Source organism: Homalodisca vitripennis, chromosome X, assembly GCF_021130785.1.
Source record: "Homalodisca vitripennis isolate AUS2020 chromosome X, UT_GWSS_2.1, whole genome shotgun sequence".
Lineage (NCBI taxonomy): Eukaryota > Metazoa > Arthropoda > Insecta > Hemiptera > Cicadellidae > Homalodisca > Homalodisca vitripennis.
Window position 1 is genome coordinate 70486746 of NC_060215.1, and position 19943 is coordinate 70506688.

Here is a 19943-nt window from a genome sequence, read left to right on the forward strand (position 1 = left end):
TCCAATCACTCAAAAGACGTTTATACATGGATTATATGGATAATACCTCTGAATGGACACTCTAAAAGACCATCCAAGATATCACCGAAATCAACTTGGCTTTTGAAGCTTTCATCATCTCAACAGACTGGACTCCAAACAGCTCTGGTAAAATTTGTTTATTTGAAACTAGATTGTAGTTATGTGATATGCACCTGAGGAATAGATCAGATTGCGGATCTTGATAACGTAATGTTGTACACTTTATAGCATATAACGACGCCAAATGTCCGAAATCCTATTATCCTTTCAAGCTTCTATCGTCAATAACAAACTTTTAACAGAGAACTTCTAAAAGTGTTGGAACATAGCAGTACCTTTTATATAAACTAAATATTTATTTAAATGAAAATGCAGCACCCATTAGTTAGTAAAGTTACGTTTTTACTTGACTCCAGGTGAATATTCATTACATGACTGTAGCTGTCAGTTTCCTTTTGGATTTTCATCTGCTGGTATAATGTTATTCACAATTACTGCTTTTCCAATTCTTGTAATCAGTATTCTATACTTGAACCGGAAATTGACTAACTTTAGTTTTTATACAGAATACGCTTGTTGCTAATACCACGTTTCATGTAGTGGTGTAGTGCTTGATGTTATTTCTTAGCTGTAAAAATATGTTTTATTAGTTAACTGTGTGTATTAAAAAACGTTCCGTAATATATTTGTATACGTTGTTACTTAACAATCGTATATTTCATTAGTATATTGCGATGTATAATAATATTAGTGGTAGGCCAACCTCAGTAAGGAAACGTTGTGTTCTCAGTTGTAACAATGTCGTGTCAATATGTCGATAAAAATAGACGCCATCAATTACTTGGAATCCTCAGTTCAGATAAAGCATCTTGTAATAGAATATATTGGACTCCTCGGTGAACGGAATTTCTAAAGGTTGGGTCGAGTTTCTCGGCCTGGCAAACAACAATAGCTATGTTTTGTCAACAAACGGTTACCACCTGTACATTTTCCATCGACATATTTCCTTAACTTTTCAATGCGTTTGCAAACTGTAAATATTAATTGAACTACGTCTAATACATTCACTAGACCATACTATTCTTATTATAGATGATTTACTATTATTTTACCTGGAATGCTCTCCTCACTGGGGTCGTATCTACTGTGAGTGCTCGACCAGGACCCCCGCCTGTCCTGTACCTCCTCTCTGTCCCTGTCACCTGCACTACACAACATACCAGTCAGTATTTAACGATGGATTTAAACGATGGGTTAAAACAGCCAGAAACTAGATTTTACAGCAATTTGCAAAATTGGAAAACGTTGTTTTTATGGTTCATGAAACACTTTAAATTAGTTAATTTAACAAGGGTGGGATAGGAATTGTTTTATACTTGTCTGTTGGGTTGGACTCAGGGGAAATAGCATTTCATTAACCCTATGAAACCCTATTTGTATTATGTCTGTTACGCTTTACTACGAAATTCATCAAATTTCCAAAACATGTTAGGATGTTGAAGAGTACATTCCAGCAAAGGGTTTTGTTATAGTTCATCCATACTACGATAGTTTGGAGATATGTATAAGAGTTGGGTTTAATTTCGACGTGTGAGACGCTGTCGATTCAATACTATCACTAATCGAGAAGTAATGGACGCATTACACGATTTCAGGGTGGCCCTCGAGCGAATGCCAGCTGGTAATTACGTTGGTGCTATTACAGCTGACAAAACGCCAGCCGGCCAACACGAAAGACAATACAACGCACCATTGTTAAATTGAATGCAAACAATACCACTTCAGTTCATGGGTGATGTATGTCGTCAACAGTAATGTTTCATTCCGCAGTGTGAGACGCGGAATAATATTTTCATGTGAGTTTAATCGACTTCTATTCCTCATAATCCTTGGAATACTGAAAATTTTCTTAGCAAATGTGCAAGCACTTATGTGAAATAGCAATTGATAAGTCGATATATATGTCAAGCACGAAAGAAAAAGGCATTATCAGGTTCAAAAATAGACGAGCAACGATCATGAGACAAGATTGAAATCGATTATGCACTGCTCGTTTGTGGCGGAGCTGAGACGAAGATACCTGAACCGGATGATCGTGGCGGGCGGCGGAGCTACTCTTTGAAACGTGACTGTGTGAATGGAAGAGTGAATGGAATACCGTAAGTGTAAGTTTTAGTTAATAAGCCTTATTTTGCACTATTAAGATTAATTTTGTTTAAGAGGTTAAATGTAAGAAAGGACTATATATGGTCCTAATTTCGCCTCAATAAAGAAGTGTTTCTTTCTTTCTTTTCTTTCTTTCTCAAGTCCGGCCGAATCTAACAGGAAAGCCTGATTTATTTTATACAAATCAGACGAAATGGGAAAAATGTCTTGGATCCAGAAGCTCTCAAATAAATAAACAGAATAAAATCGACATACTTAAAAATTTATATTATTGTACATGAAAAGTTGCAATAAAATAATACAATGTATATTGACTTTTATCGCGAGTTTCCTTAAATATTCTTTTTTCTAGGATTGCAGCAAAGTGGGACGGTTAAGTTTAATTTGTGTATGGGAAAATTACGAAATCGTTAAGTATGCCTTATATAAGTATTTTGCTAAACTCCTGATGACAAGTTTTACTTTTATCATTAGTAGATTACCACCTTGGAAGCTCGTATGAGTATATAAGAGTATAACATCCCTTTAACTAAAAACTTTAAATAAAACGATGTGAAGCGATGGTACTTTTATTTATATTTTAAGGCTCAAATTTTCTTTTAATTTCTTGAACGGTAAAAGTTTTGTTTTGGTTTATTCAACGATAAAAATTATATTAAAACCTATAAAATATATTACCACTCATAAAGGCTCGTTTTGGTAATTGTGATCAAATTATATCATTTTGTTGAATTTATTTGGAACTAAACCATGCATGCTTAGCAAATAATTAAATTGTTTGTTATAGGTGATGGAAGTATGCAAAGGAAACAGGGTTTTTTGACATTATTTCAAACGAATGATGTGATTGATCATTGAGCGATGGCAAGTGTCCCTAAAATCCTGTTTCCTTCAACTGTTTAAAAATGTTAGATTGAAATAAATTCAAATGGAAATTACATTATTGAATTTATCGTTATCCTACAATGTTTTGGTGGGAGTGAATGTTTCGATAGACCAGTGAACTTAGTTTATGTTTTAAATGTTCCGTATATAATATTTCGTACGTTTAATAAATTTTTTACTCAGATAGTTTTATTTAAAGGATGTTATTTTTCTAATAAGGACAAACGATTGGAGTATTAACAGCTTAATTATTCAAAATAATGGCCTAAGTAATTTAAAGTAATGTACCTTAAGTATTAGGTTTATTAGTGCTCCTTCATGAATTTATCCCAAAACTAGTCATTACAAATACACATGTATAGTTTTTACAGCTACTAGATAGTTATTCCGAGAGTTATTCTGCTGGGCTTAGTTTGAAGGATATGAAATAGGCTAAACCCAATAAAAAAATACTATTGTAATATACATAAGTCAAAGGTTAGACAGTTCGAAAAGTTTAGAAACACATAATATAAAGTTAAACGGATTTTTATAAAGCAATATTATTTAAATTTATTAATGATTTATAATTTATATTCAGTACAGATTATTCTACAAGAAACTGAATAAAGAATATAAATTATAAATCATTAGCAGTAACAGATAATCGATTTTTTTGATATTAGCATTAAGACACTATCGCCAAAGTTTCTATGATGAAACATTTATGTATTGTAGAGTAAAACATATTTATAACGTAGTTTTAAACTTCAGCGTTATGCTATACCTGATACTGCCCTCCTCATGATCAGGTCGCTCTAGACTGAAGGAAGCTTCCCTCAAAACCCAGTTACCTCCTGTGCTCACCCCCACGCCTTCTGCCCTGCACAAAACCACATTCTCCATTACACACATGAATATTTATTATTTGAAGAACGTAATAAAATAATTTAATAGACAGTGTAATATTTGACAACCAGAACAAAGTATAGCAAATTTAATATGAAACACATGTTGGGTATACTTAGATCAATACACTGAGATGAGTATGATATCTCATATTCCAATGGAAATATTTAGTGTTTCACATGTTCATAAGTGTGAAATGTATTTGTGGAGACAAATGTAGAAAACTACCCAAAAACATTGTATTTGCAATTGATCTGAACAGAACTGTCAAATATGGTTAAACCATAACATTTCTATAGATATTTAATTATAATAAGATAATTCTTATAAGAGTATTAAAAAGTACACATTCATTAAAAAGCTAAAACGTATATAAATAAGTGAAAATTATGGTTTAAAAATATTTTCGCAGCAAAAATTCGGGATTAATTGAGCAAAGAGCAATGTAAATTCAGTCCCAAAGAAAAATAAAAATGCATTATTAGTTGAACAATTATAATAGAGGTTTAAATTTAAGAAATCTAAAAGAAATAGTTTTGTTATGATTTACTGCACTATTCTGTTCCTTTAAAAATAAAATTCGATCCAACGTATTATCTATATTATGACCTAAACTACAGGTAATATATTGATTTATGTATGCTTTGCATAAAAATATAACTATCAATTGTAGAGAAATTTCTTGAACACTTTGTGTGAATGAAAGAATGGAAACTGTGGGATTCAACCATCATATTAATCTATTTATACTGACCCTTGAAATTTTCCGCGACAATATTTGCAGAAAAGGACGAGTGAAAGGATGAGCAGCACGCCGCCAATTATTCCTGAGAGAAGAACGTACAAAGACACGTACTTGTTACTCCCAGAGACCGCGATCCCAGTTTGTGACTGTGGTACCACGCCCTGAAACATAACATCCGATGATAAAATTGTATCATGTTTCGCGCTGTCCTCGCAGTGAACTACGTCCACAGTAACGTAACACGATATATTTATAACATGACAACCCTAGTGAAAATTTAACGTGTACTATTTTGAATTTCTTTCAAACACGTAAATTATACATTGCATTATCCATCACTAGCTCGATATAGAGTAGTTTATAGTTTTATTTCATGTAATGGTTGGTATTTACGTTATAAATGTCAGCAATACACATTATACATAACGTGTATATGTAAGTTATCTGTGACCATCTTAGTGATGATGAAAGTGGATCCTCGTTAGCATATACGTAATATTACATTACTTAATATGCGTGTTACTACGGTAGGGTAATCTCGAAGTTAAACATGTTACATTTCTTTTCTCACGAGAGCTCACTTCTGGCTGGTTCATACTTGTTAGTAGAACCTGCAAAGGATACAGTAGAAAACGTTTTATCATTTATACACCTGGGCAAAACAATGGGCGACATAATACCGACGACCATAGGCGTTTCATGTTCGATATTATACATTTAATCTTTGTAAACAGAGGGCTCTTAAAAGATTTTGCTTTGATTTGAATTACTTTTTAATGCGTCATACAAAAACCAAATAGATTTCTCCAGAATTAAGAAATAAAATTCTAGAACTCCATATCTATGTTTATTTAAATGTATTTAAGAGTGGTCGTGTATTTAGCTAAACCAAGTTATGGTATTTTTTAATGTCACCCATAAACACCGCCTCAGCCCAAACGAGATACTCGTACTAATGACGAGTCTACAAGTTTCACATAATTCATTACGGCTTATCGGGAAAGAGAAAAGGCTTACACAGCTGCAAAACTATACATAAATCACTAGCAACGTAGCCAATAGCATTATAACCATAAGCTGTGTAGCAAAGATTCTCGCAAAATATGTTTAGTATTAATGCATTATAAATGTCTGCGAAAGATCTACCTGATTGCGTAGATTTCTACGTTTCCTTAGTTCTCCAGAAATGCTCCTGGTAAAGAGTAAAAGAATTTTGAATGGTAGTTTTAAGAAACTAGATTCATTTAAGAAAGGTTTTCAAATAAAATTTGACTCAAAATGATTAGTTGTTAGTTAAATTGTTAGTTTTAAATTATTTATAATATAATAACGTGCTTTATTATATTTACAACTTATACAGTATTAAAACTTAAGTATTATATTATTGGTTTTCATTTGTCTTTTTGGATTTTTCAAGGTTTTAGAAATGTATTACGTTTGTGGTAAAACTGTTCTCTTTCCATATGGAAATGCATAGTAAATGTACGTTAAACTTAAGTATATACTTAAGTTTAACTTACATTTTAATTATTTGTAATCATTACACCTGTTTTTAAATGTTTAACCCACCTTTAAAAATCTACTTATTTAAAACGTGCCTATTAAGTGGCATTTTTAACTAATTTAGATTATGCGGTATTTTTTAATCCCCCAAATCTGATTGTTAGTAGAAGAAACATGCCATTGAATTTGAATGTAACAAAGTATAGGATTTAAATAAAGGTTTATATGTAGTTTTGAATTATTTCAAAATCGTAAGATTATAGGTTTACTCTACATTATTGGGTATGTAAGACATTCACTTAACTAATGTCCCAACTTTTTCTTGAGCGATACCATCTGAACTCCCATACTATAGACACTATGTGAGTATGTGTCTCATCACGTGATGTCTCATCTTACTCTTCCTAGAACTCTCCGGAGTAACCTAATCTTCCGATCGTGACTTCCCACAGACATTAACTATCTTTGATCATGAATTATTAAATTTTTCTCACTTATCGACTCTTTAACCCCACGTAATATTAACTTCCACGTGCATGGCAAACTTGTCTCGCGGATGTCCGAAGAAATAAGGACCGTTGTTGAAGTGGCGGTGCGTGCAGCCCTTACGGCCGTCAATGAAGAAGTGAGAAAACTGCGAGATGAGGTGACCAACTTGACAGCTGTAGTGACTGAGCTGGACAGTAGGTTGGCGGAAAAGGACGGACGATCTGGAACAATACCAGCGGCGCGACAACCTGCGGATTTTTCGGAATCGAGGAGACTGTTGGTGAGGACACGGACAAGTTGGTGGAAGGAGTTGTGTCGGGACAAGTTGGGGGTTGAGCTGCCACCGGAGTCCATCAGCAGAAGCCACCGCGTCGGTCAGCAACCCCGTCCAGCGGCTGACGGGAGTGAAACGGCACCGCCCTATCATAGTGCGGTTCACCAGCTATCGTCAGCGTCAACGAGCATTCTCGGGCCAAGAAGAACCTTAAAGGGTCCGGTATCTCCATCCGAGAAGACCTGACTGCGCGCCGGATGGAGGTCTACAGGGCAGCAGTCACACAACATGGACCGAAGAGTACTTGGACCCTGGACGGAAGAGTACTGTGGGACGACCGACACGGCAACAAAGGCGCGGCGACAAGATTGGCAGAGCTGACCTCGGCGCAGAGTTCTCACCAACGTTAACTAGTTGTAAGTTTTATTTTTCTTTTCCGCTTTTATTTATAATTTGGCAATAAAGTTTTAGTTTTAGTTACAAATGCTAAATTATTATTATTTTTTCCAGTTTATTATTTTTCACAAAGCATAGGTATACATAAATATTTATATATCTTTATTTTTTAATGTTAAATGCCTTAAATTCAGGTTCTTTGACTGTAAATATAAATTTTTCACCAATAATGCTTGCACTACAATTTAAATCTAAAGTTTCTAATTTTATCTTACTTTAAACAAATTCCATACTCAAGTATTTTATTCAAGCTACAGTATAGTAATACACTTATTTTGTCAATTTACAACACTTTATGATGTATGTGTGCATATATGTATGTGTATGTATATGTGTATATATATGTGTGTGTGTGTATGTATATATATATATATTTATATATATATATTATATATATATATATATATATATATATATATATGTATGTTATGTATGTATTGTTTATGTTCATTTACTTAAATATGCAGTTTTATATTCCAATTACTAATTTAGCAATGATTTAATTTAGTTTGTTGTAAGCTCAGATATATATTTTTAGTTTCGTATAAAACACAGCATAATGCTGTATAACAATTATTATTATTATTACTTTTTTAGCAATTAATTGTACATTTCATGTTTCTTTTGAAAACAAGTGTTTCCATAATTCCTTTTTACTACATATTGTAGTTTAGGTTTATGTGCACATGTACGTATGTGTGTTTGTGTATATGTGTATGTATGTATATTTGAGTAGGTATGTGTATATTCTTCTTCAAATATTTTACAGTTCTGACTATTATTATTTATTTTTTTTTAGTATAAGTAGAAATAAATTTTTATGTTTACATATTGCTTATTTGTTTCAAAATTAGCCGATACCTTGGCAGTGTCATGATTAGCCGTAAGTTTAAGTGTGCATCTTGTGTAAATTTACAATGTTTTTACGAATGTATGTGAGAATGTATATTGTGTGCTAGGGTTACCCACAATTTTCGTGTCTGTCGGAGTCGCCTGCAGCTCGCTGCCCGCGCTGTCGGGCTGGGGTCCCCGGCTGATGGTCCCGCCCCGGGCGATAGCGCTCTCCCTCTCTCACAAATTATCTGCCGAACACTTTCTCCCTACGATAATTTTCTAAAGGCAGCCCACGTTAATGCTCATCGCTTTTTTGTCATATTGACGATTTCAGAACTATATTTTGCTCTTCACAGTTTGGATTTAATTCTAGTTTCTGAGGACTTGGCTCAAACCTTCTTTGAGTGACAGGGCTGTTGAGTTGACGGGATACTCCTTGTTCAGGAATGACCGTCTACATAAGGGTGGCGGAGGTGTCGCCGTTTATGTCAAGTCTCACCTTCCTGCTTCTATCCTTCTATCATCTGACACATCCAGAGCTGGACGCCCAGAATGTATGTTTCTAGATGTCAGTGTTAACAGATCACACATCTTAGTTGCCGTCTGTTACAGAGCTCCTAACCTTGGCTATCTTGCTGAATTCGAACATGAACTTTCTTAAACCTCTTGGCTCACTGCAGTCATGTTATTGTGATGGGGGGACTTTAACACTGATTTACTTGGACCAGTTACCTACGATCAAACCTTTTTATCCGACATGTTTTTTTCTTGTAACATGACTATACTACCACTTCATGCCACTCACCATACTGCCGCTGCCGACACCTGGGCTGGACATAATTGCTGTCGGTGACCCAACCCTCATTGCGCACCATGGACAACTGCCTGCCCCTGGACTTTCAAAAACATGATTTGATATTTTGCATCTACAAACTTCTTCTCCCCAAACCCAAACCAAAGTTTATTAAATACAGAAACTACAAAAATATTGATCTTGACCTTCGGATTTTCGATACTTCCAATATTTCTTGGCATGAAATACTATTTTCTGATGACGTGAATGATATGGTTTTTCAATTTAATTCCCTAATTCTTCAATTGTTTGATAAACATGCTCCAATAGTCTTTCAAACGTGTAACAAAAAAACCTGCTCCCTGGATTACTGACTTTATTCGCCATCTGCAAAGACAGAGAGACACCGCTTTCCGCAAGGGCTAAGCGAACAAAGAATCAGCACGATTGGAGCTTATATAAAAGATTGAGAAATCAGACACAGCAACAAATTAGAAATTCTAAAATTAGATTTTACTACAATTCTCTTTCTCAGAAACAATCAACTAAAACCCTGTGGACGAAACTGAAAGAGCTGGGAGTGTGGGCAAATCTGATGGTGACCAACAAACCCATTTAAATCCAAATATAATCAATAACTTTTTTGCTAACGTCCCCATTGATCTGTCCCGTGCTCGTGATTATGTCATAGAGCTAGAGGCTTCTCCGCTTGACAGACCTGTTCATCAGTTTTCTTTCACTCCGGTGACTGAGGCTGAGGTGTTCAGGGCGGTCATGAGGATGTCTAGCAATGCAGTAGGGACCGACAAAATTCCAATCAAGTTCATTAAGAGCACTCTGCCAGTCACCCTCCCAGATATTACTGCAATATTTAATAAATCTTTAATGTCCTCAACTTTTCCAGATATATGGAAGCGTGCTCAAATTCCGTCCCTTAAATAAGTGTTCTTCCCCTAAAGCTCCATCTGATTTAAGACCTATTAGTATACTGCCTGCGCTATCCAAATGTTTAGAACGAATAGTCCACCAACAATTCTCCCGTTTTATTGACAGTGGCAATATTTTGTCGGTTATTTCAATCTGGGTTTCGCCCTCACCACAGTACTGCCACAGCCCTTTTAAAAATCACAGAAAGATATAAGACTTGCTATAGACAAGCGACAAGCTACAATTTTGACTCTATTCGATTTTTCCAAGGCCTTCGACTGTGTGTATCACCCTCTTTTACTGATCAAATTGAAGAGGTATGGTTTCTCTGATGGTTGTGTCAGGTGGGTGGGGTCATATCTCTCCGAGCGACAGCAGCGTGTCAAGACTGACAATGGGTGCTCCGAGTGGAAACCTGTCACCCGAGGGGTGCCTCAGGGTTCTGTACTTGGACCACTTCTTTTTACACTCTACATTAATGACATAAACTACTAGCATCCGACCACTCAAAGTTCCATCTGTACGCTGACGATTTACAAATTTACCGCCACTTTTCACCTAATGAGATGGACACTTGTGTACAAGTAATGACTCTGATATTGATTCAATAGCTTACTGGACTTGCAGACATGGACTGAAACTTAATGAAACCAAGACTAACTGTATTGTAATAGGGCTATCAAAGGCTTATTACTAAAATCGACATTAATACTGCTCCAAGGGACTGATACTGAACAAACAAAGAAATAGTTTACAATGAAAAAGTAAAATCCTGGGAATAACTATCAACAAAAACCTGGGATGGGCTGATCAGGTGTCACTAATTTGTAATAGGGTTTTTGCCTGTATACATTGGCCTCAAGCGATTTGCACAATACTTGCCGTTGAATGTTTAGAGTGATGTTGGTAAAAACTCTAGTTTTACCTCACTTCAATTACTGTGGACGTGGTGATCAATGACATGACTGTTGACCTTTCTAGTAAAATTCAGCGTGCACAGAATTATTGTATTCGGTTTATTTTCAACTTACGACGTGATGATCACGTATCTTCTTATTTTGAGCAATTATTCCTATTAAAATCCAAAGAACTTAGAGATCTTCATGTACTTAGTCTGTTGCACGCACTAATCCACGATGGTTGTCCAAGTTATTTGGCCCAAAGTTTCGTTTTTATATGTCTGATAATAGTGCACGTAGAACTCGTAGGGGTGCATCTTTACTATCAACTCCAATTCATAGGACAACCTTATATAATAAATCTTTCACTGTTTCCGCATGTCGATTGTGGAACGCTCTCCCAGACAACATCAGAAATATTGACAAGCGCGGTCGCTTTGGGGCGGAGGTTAGAGCCTTTCTGCTGCGGACTCGGCGGGGGAGTGACGGTTTTCTTGTGGTCACACTTGTGGTAACTGTATATAAGGGGCGTGGATGGGGGAATGAAAGCTGATTAGGATAGGATAGTTTTATTAGTTGCCTGTTGTATTAAATAGATTTATGTTAGAGTTTAATCTAAATGGTTAATTTTAATTATAATTTATATATATACATTATTATGTTACATCCAATATGTAATTAATTATTAAAGTGATTTAGTTTTAAGTGTCAGTTACAATGTTGTAATAGGTATGATTATATTTTACTTTGTTTGTTTTGTTTGGAGGTTAAGTGGTAGAGAGGACTTTTAAGTCCTAACTTCGCCTCTGTAAATAAAGGCATTTTTCATTTCATGGTCCTCACAAAGCTTTATACAATTATTGGAATTTCCCCACATTCTATAATTAATTAACTCCAGACATACCTTGTTATCAACCAATAATCTCGACCAATGAGAGTTCGTTGGTTCTGGTAGCGTAGACATGGCCAAGGACTCTTCGAGAGGATATTGGATAATGAAAAACAATCAATGTATGGGGATTTCTTTAAAGATTGCAGATTGCGTGCGAAAGAGATCCGCTACGACTGACGTGATGGCCTAAGCGGTAAAGTGTTATGGAGTGCACAATTTTGCTATTAATTATCTTACAATTATGCGAACTAAATTCAGCAGTTAATAAATCAGTAACTTTTTTAGCTAATTGACCATTCACATATTGCATATTCACATATTACATTTACTTTTCTTGATACTAATCAATAATTAATATATTAGTAATATTATAATCTTATATTATTATAATAATATTATTAATATTATATCATTAATATATTCGTAAATTATTAAAATGTTAGTTAGCAAGAATTTCATGATTTAAAGCCTTTAATGTAATATAGTATAATATTGATAATTGTGTACTTCTTTATGATTTAGTCCAAATAATTCTTCAAAGCATTTACTCCTTTAAGGAAATTCTAAACTAAACACTAAATTTTAATATTTTCTAATAAAATCGTGATTTTTGTATAGGTCAAATGTGTCTATTGTGTGTTGATTGTACTAGGCTTCTTATTAGTATCAATATCCAGATTAGATGGTCAATGTTGTTTTTATCAAACGATATCTGTAAATTGTTTATTAATTAGAAGGTACAGAAATACATTCATAATTGAATTAACTATAAGATCAAATCAGTATTAACATTATAATTCAAATTTTAGAAAACAAACAAATTAAATAGAGAATAATATTTACAGTTTAATTCTATTACTTGATTATTGTAATAAATTCGAAGCTTTTGTCAAATTATATTAAAAATGACTAAGCTGTAATTTGTATTTTAGTTTATCAAGTAGTCCAAGGAGTAACTTTTCTAGCTTTATGATAATTAGGTAATTTTAGATAATAAATTATCTATTATATTATTTTTCATGTAAAGTTAATTATTTATAAATTACTTCTAAGTAAAAGGTTTCCGCGTAAATACCCCAAAGTCTGTAAATTCTGTATTCAATTGTCTGTGCTGGCACTGAAGAATAATATACTCTAATAAGACAGTAGAATTTATAGAAATGAACGAACAAAGTACTTTTATTGTTACAATAATCTCATGTTTTGCCAAAGTTTAGTGTTTGTATTGACGTATTTACAGAAATGTTATGCATTTAGTACATACCAATACCTGAGCCAGATTTAAAGCGCCAGTATCATTACTTCCACCCCAGAAAGCTGTGATCGTAGTCTTTCTCTAGGCTCTTAATTGTTAAACAATATCTGATCACTGGTAGAACAACAGATTTGTCCAGTTTTTATTTCCTTAAAAAGTTATTTGTCAAATATTTTGTTCTGCAACAATTCCTTCAACAATTGACGACAACTCCTTCTTTGTTCAGTTTTGCATTTCATTAACTTCTTTCAGAGTCCCAGTACGGTCTACCATACCTTTCGGAAAAAAGTTTTACCATGCATTTATATTTATTTTGGACCTTACACATCCAGGATAAATTGTCGAGATACTTTAGGGCAAAGACTAACTTGATCGATATCTCCAGTGTACAGTGGAAGATAATCGCTGGAGTTAGTGGGACTTAATAGTATTAAGGGTTTTAGCAGCCTAAACGTTAGTGTGAACCCTTTTCTTCCAGATTTCACTCTTGGAACAGCGCCTCCCATCCTTCCAACTTGCATGACTGAGATAGTACCCAGTATTACTGACAAGGACTGCAATTAGGACCATACTTTCATAATTATTCGCCACTTTTTTATATTCGTCTAGAGAAACTTAAACTATCAAATAATACAAGCATGATTAAAGTATGTTGTCTAATGTTATCAAGTAGCTTAGGAGTTTTCTTAATCTTATATACATTTAATCTATAGCCTATATATTTCATGAAATATATTAATACAAGTACAAAATAAATTAATCTAAATATGGAACTGTGGAACAATTTGTGATATGTATGACTTCATGGTGTATTTTTAAGAGCTCGGTAAGAAATAATAATATGATATTAAATTATTAAAAAACAACTAGATGACCTATAGTCCTTTGTTCCAAACCGTAGATCCTTACTTTTTAGGCGTTATGTAGTAAGGCGTAAATTTTAATAAAGCTGGTATAAAGGCACGCAATGCTGTTTAAATATTTGAAATGTCCATATATTAAACAATACGATTGCTACTCGTCTTGGTATAATTACATACTGTATTTTGATACACTCGCTTCTTTCAATGTAGTACCAATACTAAGCACAAATAAAGGCGTTTACACTACTGACAATTTCTAAAGAAAGCAATCTACTGAAGGACGTACCGCAATAAAGAAAGATACTGCTACCTTAGCTCTACCTGCCTGACAGAGACAAGCGCATTATTGCAGCCACTACTGTTGTTGTAGGAAATACTAATTTCGGTGCTGTTTAAGTGTAGGTGCAATAACTTTGTGTATAAAGTTTGGTATAAGACACAAATATGCGTCGATATTATGCTAGTTTGTGTAAGATTTAAGCTAACTAATCTTGGTTTCTTATTGTTTTGATACAGTACATCAATATAAGTATAAGAAATGTAATTAACCAAAACATGATCTATTTTCTTCAATTCACTAAAAACTACACTTAGTTCAAAATACAATGAATCATAAGATTTACTGATATCTAACAACTTTTTGATATTGTTCATTATTGCTTAAAAGAAGTACGCAAGACATTCTGGGAATTTATTTTATTACTAATCTATTTATTATGATTAATTTATTTAATCATTTGTTTAATACTTTATTTACAACATTGTTGTCATAGTCCGAAAATTTGAATAATGTTTTCCAGGATAAATATCCTGGAATTTTGAATCACTCATAAGAGTGATAAATGCTTAATGTCCACTTGTATAATTATCGAAAACGAATCAGTGTTTTTTTAAAAGGCGAGTTGGCACCAAACTCAATTTTTGGTAAACTAAAAAAACTTATATATTCATTCCTATTAAATAAATATATTTATAAATATATTATTTGTAACATGTTTTGAATATATTTAAAAAAACACTGATTCATATGCGTAAACAAACAATTTAAAAACATTTGCCACGCAATGTCTTTAGTGGATTCTCGGATAAGTTTTTGTAATTGTTTAGAATTCTGTTGTAAAGATTTTAAGTGTATTCACATTTTTTATATAAAATCAGTTTTGTACTTATAGCGCATAAGACACTTAGCCTATAAAAATTATCCATTTAAAATGCTCATAGAGAAGTTTATTACATTGAGTTCCATATTTTAGAAAATTTATGCTAAATAATTGATAATCATTAATAAATAACGATTTTTACCTAGGGAGAAAGAGAGTTATGTTTTTGGACTTTAAGTAATATTTTTACTAACGTTCTAGTAATTTCAATTATTTTCATAATTTTTCTATTTAAATCTATTCAAAATGACGAAAATTCTTAATTAAAATAACATACAACATTGAAAATAAATCACAGCATTATTTGAATGAAAATAAACTGTTACGTTAAAAAAGTATTTGTTTCATTTTTGAACGATTTCTTGTTTTTTGGTTTTGGTTAAACAATAAATAAATTATATTCTCAAATTGTTGTTGGTGAAAATATAAGAGCCTTAACAAACGTGATATGTTTCTTATCTGTATAAACCAAACATGAATAAGCTTTATTATTGTTTCATTGTTATTATTAGCTTATAAATACTAATACATGAAATATTTAGACATGGATGTTGACAGTTCGCTTGTAAAATGTTGAATTAAAGTCTAAACGTACATAAAACCATTCCACACAAACTAAACTACATCACTATTGTTTCCATTGTTAGTAGCTTTGTTGTTGAGAAGTGTATCATTGTTATTTGTTTCAGAATGGTATGAAAATCATTGTATGAAACATACAGGTTTTGCCATTGTGTTACCTTTATGGTTATGAAAGAAGAGTCGATATTTAATTGAAAGAGGAGGTCTTCGTATTGGAAAAATAATTACAGTAAAAGAAACACACAGTTGTTTAATAATTTAAATTTATTTTAATCCAAACTTGAAAATGGCATAGTGTAATAATTGATTGATGCTGAAAGACATCGTTCATTACATTTATTAACATTCTGAGAATTTGTGTATTTCTTTACTGCACATAGTCGATAGTTTTGAATCTATACAAAATATATACCCGGCATCTAAGAAATGTTATGGTAAAAACAAATGTAGGATTTTAGACTGTGTTTACCAGTAATGGGATGCTTACGCGGGCGCGTGGTTGTGCCGGTACTATGACTACCGATTCACACAGGGTGGAAACACAGTTAAAACAATTAAATACTTGAAATTATTTAAGTAGAGACCTATTCAGTCAAAAGGTGTTAAGCCAAAACTAATGTTTCGACGTACTAAGTTTATCGATAGTTGAAAAGCTAGTGAAGATTAAAGATTGTATGCTTAAAAAGTGTATCAATGGAAAAGTGAGCGTGTAGACATTTTACAGAATGTCTAGGGAAATGTTCAATATGCTTTCAATCTGTAAAAAGCGGGTGAAATACAAGACGTAGATTTTAAAGAACAGTTTAACTAATATTGTATTTGAGTATTAATATTTGTATTCATTTGATGGTTTTTCAGTACTAACTTAAATATATAAGTGAATTTAAGTCAAATAAGTAGTCCGTGAGTTCCCTTCAAGTAGGTTTCATCATTATGAAATGAAAAATGCAATTTTTAATAGTTCTTTAGATGTTTACCGTAATAACTCTACATTTATGATGCATATTGGAGAGGTTAGTCTAATAGGGAGCTCTACATTAAACGAATCTCAACGGCATTTTGCGATGAGATGGCATAAAAGACAATATTAAAGAATCTTTGCGCACATAACCAAACTCCTTCCGAGATTAGCTTTAATGATTTGGTGGCAACATTTATACTAACATCATTAATATGTATTTTGTGGCAACATGGTTACTTAGTTATACAGGTAGTCAATTTATTCCATTATTAAAAAAAGTTGCATAAAACTGGATTCCTAAAGTTTTTAATAAGATATCCGTTTTATTTTAAACATTCAAATTGTAAGGCATAAATAAATATAATGGGAAGAGTTTAGGTCACTTAGTGTTTAATAAATTCCCTAACTTCAAGTGATCTTTGGTCTACAGAAACGGAAGACGGATAAATAATTGTTGAAGAATCTGTAACACAAATATTTGTTAATTAGCCACATAGTACACACAATGTTTTAGATAGTTTGTTCATTATATATTGGTACTAAAACTTAAGAATCGTTAGTACTGAGGTGATCGTTTAAAAATACTTTATGTTCCAAATGATCAATGTTTACTAGCCCTTTATGGTTGTGTTTTTAATATATAGACATGCATATTCAACGGTTTAAAAATATAAACGAAACAGTACCACACTTTGCAATCATTGAAAAACAGTGATAAGAGTTTTAACTTGGCAGAGAAAAAGGTGTATTCACACAGAGACCAGGATCAAAAGATTAACCCTTTCAATGCCAGCAGCTGTTGTCAAGCAAAACTATAGCCTCTGAAGTCGCACATGGCTGTAAGGTTAACATGGATATATTGGATCTAGGTATAAAATAATTGATCTAGCTAGAATGGGTGAAGTATTATCAAGTTATAAGTTGTAGAGTAGAATACCTTCGTACATAATGGTTTGTTAATTATCGTCTCTTTATATTATGCAAATAATAGAAGCTCAGCTACAAATAGATAGAAAGAATCATGACCATAACAATTGCACAGTTTCGTTACTATACCAAAACATTTAAAATTTCAATATTTTATCTTTATTTTACATTGCAGTTGTAAATTTGTTGAAAGCACCTTGTAAAAGCGTAAATTGACAGTACATAAATAATATAATGGTGCGGAGTAAGAGGTACTATATGTTACCTAACACATATAAACCTCTTTATTGTACCAGCATAGTTCTCAGATTAGAGTTGTAAAATTTGTTAACCGTATAAAACAAGTCCCCTGAAACGTCATATTTTTGATATCTTCTATATGATTTCCAAAACTTCAAATCTGCTGTTTTAGTAGATTCTGATCGGTATGTTACTACTATAATAGAACTGATAAATATTGTTATAAAGCATATAAATAATTAAAGGCAATATTGTGTAGTATTTGCAAAAGATATTTGTGCACAATTATAAGTAAATGCATTTTAAAAAGCCTAAATATCACACCAACTGAACTCTAATGCGGATTTCAGAGCGCAGAACCCATGCAACCTCTCACCGAATGATGTCTCTCTTCCTGACACTTCTTCCAGTTTGCTTGCCTGACATCGCAAACTCCATCTCTCGTCACTAAAATAAATTACAATGAACAATATATTTTAGCCTTTTACAGGAATTCAAAAGTTCAAAATTATATACTGTAAGTCTATGCTCAAAAATACATTTAATCTAGCTGACGATTTCTGACTTAGTAATTACATTAATATATAGTAATACGTGCGCACATAAAATACGTGAAAATTGAACAGTAATTGTAACGGGTTTGTCATGAGAATGGAATAACGGGTTTGATGTATAAAGCAAAGGTTTGGAGTAAACATGCAAAATTATGATTTACGACTATCACTAAAAATATGGAGTCCAGTTTGTTTCATACAAACATTTTCAAACAAAATGTTTCGATTTCCGATCCGTGGGCATATTTGATTCTCTTTGATTGAATGAAAATATAGTGAAACAAAATTAAATTAAATAACGAGTCCACGTCTCCAAAGTCAAAAAGTGTTGAGTAGCTATTTTTCATAAATGGATGAAGATAAATTAATATTTTAATAAAACACACATATTGGAAATTACGTCTCAATTTAGAATAGTTTTTTATAATAGATATATTATGAAACCGCGAAGCATGTTTCTTTTCAATATATTGTACAGATAAAATGTGCAGTTATAGATGTTGATTGTTTGGAAAGATTGACAAAATTTGTATAGGAAAGTGGGTGTTCATTAGATCAGCTGGTCAATGGGCCAATAAATGTCACCCAACTTGCTGATGTTTCCACCAAATGACCTAGTCAATACTTGATAAGAGGCTCCATCTACGCATTTGAAATTAGCTTGGTATATAGAAACGATATTCTTCGAAGTTACCATGTACCTACATCCTATTATACAGCAAATATATCTACATAGAGTTCTCAAATAGTCCATCCATTTGAGGCAGTGGAGGATCTTGAGTCAATGTCAATTAAAATTCTTTAATTGTACTCGGTTTTAAATGCATTTCCAAAATGTAACTCTTGAGTGCGTGGATCGTTCTTGTAACAGTCGCGTGATGTTACTCATTTTGGGCTGGATAAATCTTCCTTAAACTCTCTTTAATTTTCGTCTTTCGCGACCCTACATGTCGATTCCCATGTGATTTGATATTAATATCTTTTGGTGCCTCAGAACTCTGAGCGTGAAATGTGCTCTACTCTCAACTATAAATGTGCCTATGTCTATATGCCTGTCTGGTTTATCGCCCTGTGCGAGGACGAGACATATCAGCTGTACTGTGCTTGTGTCAGGTGAATATCATCATTCCTTTATTCAACCCTTTTCTCTCTATGTACATTTCCCATATTTCTATCCACATTTACTCTGCAATTTCTAAAGGATTTAGGAGAGGTGAGAAATCTCATTGATTTATTATTAGAAACAATCTTTGCCAATAACCAATACTTACCTTTTGTTAGAACAAAGCCTACATTTATATGAAGTCCAAGGCAATAGGTTAATTGTTGCTGTTGGTGCTGTGAATAGATTATCCCGCACGTTTTGCTGAAGCATTTAGTTGTCACTCCTAAAGACTGTAAGACATAGCAGAAAAACTCTCTATGCTTCAATACATTGATGTCCAGCAAGTATAATTATTTTTTACGAAATCCTGGCAGGCTGTGAATGCAAAAAATTTAAAATTATTAGGTAATTTGTTCACAGACGTCTCTTTTCTCGGTAGTAAGACTATTGTTGATGTGGTTGGGACCAGGACTAATTATCCTCAATATCCAGAAAAATGTATTGACTCTCTTCAAGGAAGAGTT

At 33.1% G+C, this 19943-nt stretch overlaps 1 protein-coding gene across 1 annotated transcript in view; it reads right to left on the reverse strand.

Annotated features, from left to right (window-relative positions):
- LOC124369165 overlaps window positions 1-19943 on the reverse strand; it is a 131593-nt gene that overhangs the window by 61911 nt on the left and 49739 nt on the right. The window contains exons 3-5 of the mRNA XM_046826959.1: window positions 4715-4866; window positions 3839-3934; window positions 1134-1228 (exon numbers count right to left, since the gene is read on the reverse strand). Of these exons, the coding sequence (XP_046682915.1) occupies window positions 1134-1228; window positions 3839-3934; window positions 4715-4866 (343 nt within the window). The remainder of the gene's footprint in view (window positions 1-1133; window positions 1229-3838; window positions 3935-4714; window positions 4867-19943) is intronic.